Here is a 3367-nt window from a genome sequence, read left to right as displayed (position 1 = left end):
CCCCTACTTATCTTACAGTTCTCAGGGTAGCTGTCTTTCTCCCTAAAATACTTCCCCTGACTCCCCTCAGCTCTCAAAAAGTCTAGCATGGATAACGTGTCTTATGAACCACTCCACCCATCTCTGGTTTACTCCTCACATCTGGCCTTCTCACCTATGGGTCTAGGAGCCTCATGAGGCCAGGAGCTGTGCCGTCTTTATCACCACCAGCCCCGCACCTTGCACGGGCTCCAACACACAGGAAGAAACTCAACAAGTATTTAGGGAGCCACTAAACCCAGGTCTAGGGTTCTAGGCCACAGTGTCTTGGCAATTCAAAGGAAGAGTGGAGGATGGGGCAACAGCTGGGAGGCTGTCCTTGTGACATTTCCGAGCTCTTTCCTGAATGCAGTCCTTGAGTCCCGTTGGTGGCTTTCCCCATGCAGTCCCCTCTTGATGGAGAAAACTCTACAGAGTGGAGCCGCCCCCTCTGCCTGGTCCAGGCCTGTATTCAGAGCTCGCGCAGATCCCCGCTTGGGGCTTGGCCTGGCCGCCCCCAGCACCCTGCGCAGGGCGGTGGTGATCTCGCGGTTGCGCAGGCTGTAGATGAGCGGGTACAGCAGCGGCGTGACGTTGGTGTAGACCAGCGCCAGGGTGCGGTCCAGGCGCGGGGAGTAGCTGGCCCTGGGCCGTACGTACATGAAGGTGGCGCAGCCGTAGTGCAGGAAGGTGACTGTCAGATGCAAGGCGCAGGTGGAGGAGGCCTTGCCCCGGCCTTCGGGGCAGCGCAGGCGGCGCAGGGCGGCGGCGATGGCGCCGTAGGAAGCCAGGATGAGCACCGAGGGCAGCAGCAGCAGCACCAGGCAGGCGCCCAGCAGGGGCAGCTCGTCGGCGTAACTCCGCGTGCAGGCCAGGTGCAGCAGCGCCGTGATGTCGCAGAAGAAGTGCACCAGCAGGCAGGAGCCACAGAAAGGCAGGTGGAAGATGGCCACCGTGAGCCCCACGGACACCGCCAGTCCCCCGAGGCAGCAGGCCAGAGCCAGTCGCGCGCACGGCCCGGGGGTCACCACTACCGCGTAGCGCAGCGGGTGGCAGATGGCCACGTAGCGGTCATAGGCCATGGCGGCCAGCAGGAAGCACTCGGCCCCGCCCAGAGCCACAAACATCTGCATCTGAAAGGCGCAGCCCAGGAAGGAGATGGGGCTGCCCCTGCGGTGGCCCGGAGTGCTCAGGTCGACCAGGGAGCGGGGCACGACCACGAGCGTGTAGCAGAGCTCGATGGCTGACAGCTGGCACAGGAAGAGCAGCATGGGCTGCCGGCTGGGCATCGAGGCCACGGCCACCAGGATGAGTAGGTTCCCGCCCAGGGTGGCCAGGTGCACCCCCAGCAGCAAAAGGAAGAGCACGGGTCTCAGGTGCGGGAACTCGGAGAAGCCTTGAAGGAGAAAGTCGCAGGGCACGGTGGCATTGCTGGGGCTGTCCATGCACGAGCCCGCCCACAGGCACCTGCGGGAGAGAGTCACAGGAGGGGAGAGCTTGTCGGGTACGCATGTTCTGGCCCTGCGTGTGGAGGAGGAGTCGGGTGGAAGGTAGAGGCTGGACCAGGAATGGTGGCTGCAGAGAGGTCGCAAAAGTTCGTGGGTCCATTCCCAGTCCACCACCCCACTCCTTCTCACAAGGAAGTCTTAGGGACTTGTTCAGAAAAATAGTGCAGTTTTTGCTGCCTCCTGGACAAGAATTCCTATAGCTGCTTTCTCAACATGCTCTTTCAAAAGAAGCCTGCATTTTAACTCCTTTCCTTGCAATCATCACTCCTGACCTCTACTGACAAAGAATTCATGTGCCTCTATAGTCCAGTTATTATTTTGTGAGTCCTGTAGGACTGTGAGTATTGTGTCTGCTGCAGCCTGAGACATTTCCTTCCCCATGGCAGGAAATGTATTTAGTTTCCGCTTCTGTCTCCTCCTGCCTGCCCTATTCGGTCATTTCTCAGTTGCCTTCTGTGGTGTATCACAGAATCACAAAAACATAATGCAGGTGAGGGCCTTAGGGATCATCTCATGTAGCTTCATAATTTTAAGGAGAAAAATAAAGTTCGGGTTGGGGAGAAAGGGGATTGTCGAAGGACGTATTGCTCACAGGAAGTTAGGAACAGAATCTGCATTCTGAGGCTGAATCTAGAACTTTCTATGACCCAGGTCCTGAAAAACGGTCACTCAGGTCAAGGCAATCCATATTTATTTAGTTTTAAGTAGAGACCCAGATCTGTGCCAGGCTCTGGGGCAGGCACTAAGGCAGCAGAACACACTTTGTGAGAAGACTTCCCTGGGGGCATCAGGAACGACATGTCCCTAACATTTTTATTAATGCTTTGTCAACATGAGAAAAGGTGACGTGTATTTGTTCTAACTTGACTTTTAGTTAGCAGTACATTCCAAATTAGCCATCGGAACACAGTCTCATTCTAAGCATTATACGGTGACTCATTTGCAAGTAACATTTGGAAACCAGTGACAGTGTACAGGTCAGCTGCATTTCTCATAATCTTCCCGGATGGAAGAACCAGGAGGTAGAAAGAGATTTGAGGCCATGCAAGCTGAAGGAGGAGGTTTAATTTTTCCAATAGATACTAATGAGCTATCTCTTTTATTAATTTTAATTTTAAGTGTAAGCTCAACTATTTGCTCTTAAAATCACTGCTAATCAATGTTGGAAGTGGAATTTCTTCATAGTTGTTATATCCTAGAGTAAAAGAGTAATAAAGCTGGGTCAAAGGGCAACAGGAAAATCAGATGAAAGAACTGGAAGGAATGCAAAGAGTTGGGCTCTTGCTATCTAATACTTTTCTTTTCTTTTCTTTTGAGACAAGGTCTTAGACTGTTGCCCAGGCTGGAGTGCGATGGCACTATGATGGCTCACTGCAGCCTCGAACCCCCCGGGCTAAAGGAATCCTCCCACTCCGGTCTCCTGAGTAGCTGGGACTACAGGCACACACCACCATGCCCAGCTAACACGATGGGGTTTCACCCTCTTGCCCATACTGGTCTCAAACTACTGAGCTCAAGCAATCCATCTGCCTTGGCCTCGTAAAGTGCTGGGATTACAGATGTGAGCCGACATGCCCTGCAAAATACCTGTTTTGAGAGGAGAATTCTAAGGGTTTTATTTCTGTGTCACCCTCATGTTATCTGAGGGCAGCACTTTCAAATGGATGTTTTCCATTTGAAAGATACCTCATGATACCCTCATGGTATCTGAGGGCAGCACTTTCAAATGGATGTTTTCCATTTGAAAGAAGAAGTCTTCCACTAGAAAGAAGACTTTCTAATGGAAGAGCAGGGTTGGGTTTTGGGTAGGTCTGAGGGAGGTGGATTCATTTCTCATCTGT

General features: G+C 53.0%; 1 protein-coding gene across 1 annotated transcript in view; it reads right to left on the bottom strand.

The window, feature by feature from the left end:
• Positions 1–490: 490 nt before the first annotated feature.
• LOC108544226 (olfactory receptor 10AC1-like) overlaps positions 491–3367 on the bottom strand; it is a 4282-nt gene continuing 1405 nt past the window's right edge. The window contains 2 exon segments of the mRNA XM_017895266.1: positions 491–533; positions 535–1485. Coding sequence (XP_017750755.1) covers positions 491–533; positions 535–1463 — 972 coding nt within the window. The 5' untranslated portion in view covers positions 1464–1485.

This window comes from Rhinopithecus bieti, unplaced genomic scaffold (genome assembly GCF_001698545.2).
Source record: "Rhinopithecus bieti isolate Rb0 unplaced genomic scaffold, ASM169854v2 scaffold_26569, whole genome shotgun sequence".
In the NCBI taxonomy this organism is placed as follows: Eukaryota; Metazoa; Chordata; class Mammalia; order Primates; family Cercopithecidae; genus Rhinopithecus; species Rhinopithecus bieti.
Note: the sequence above shows the minus strand (reverse complement) of the source record. Positions and strands in the feature narration are given on the sequence as shown.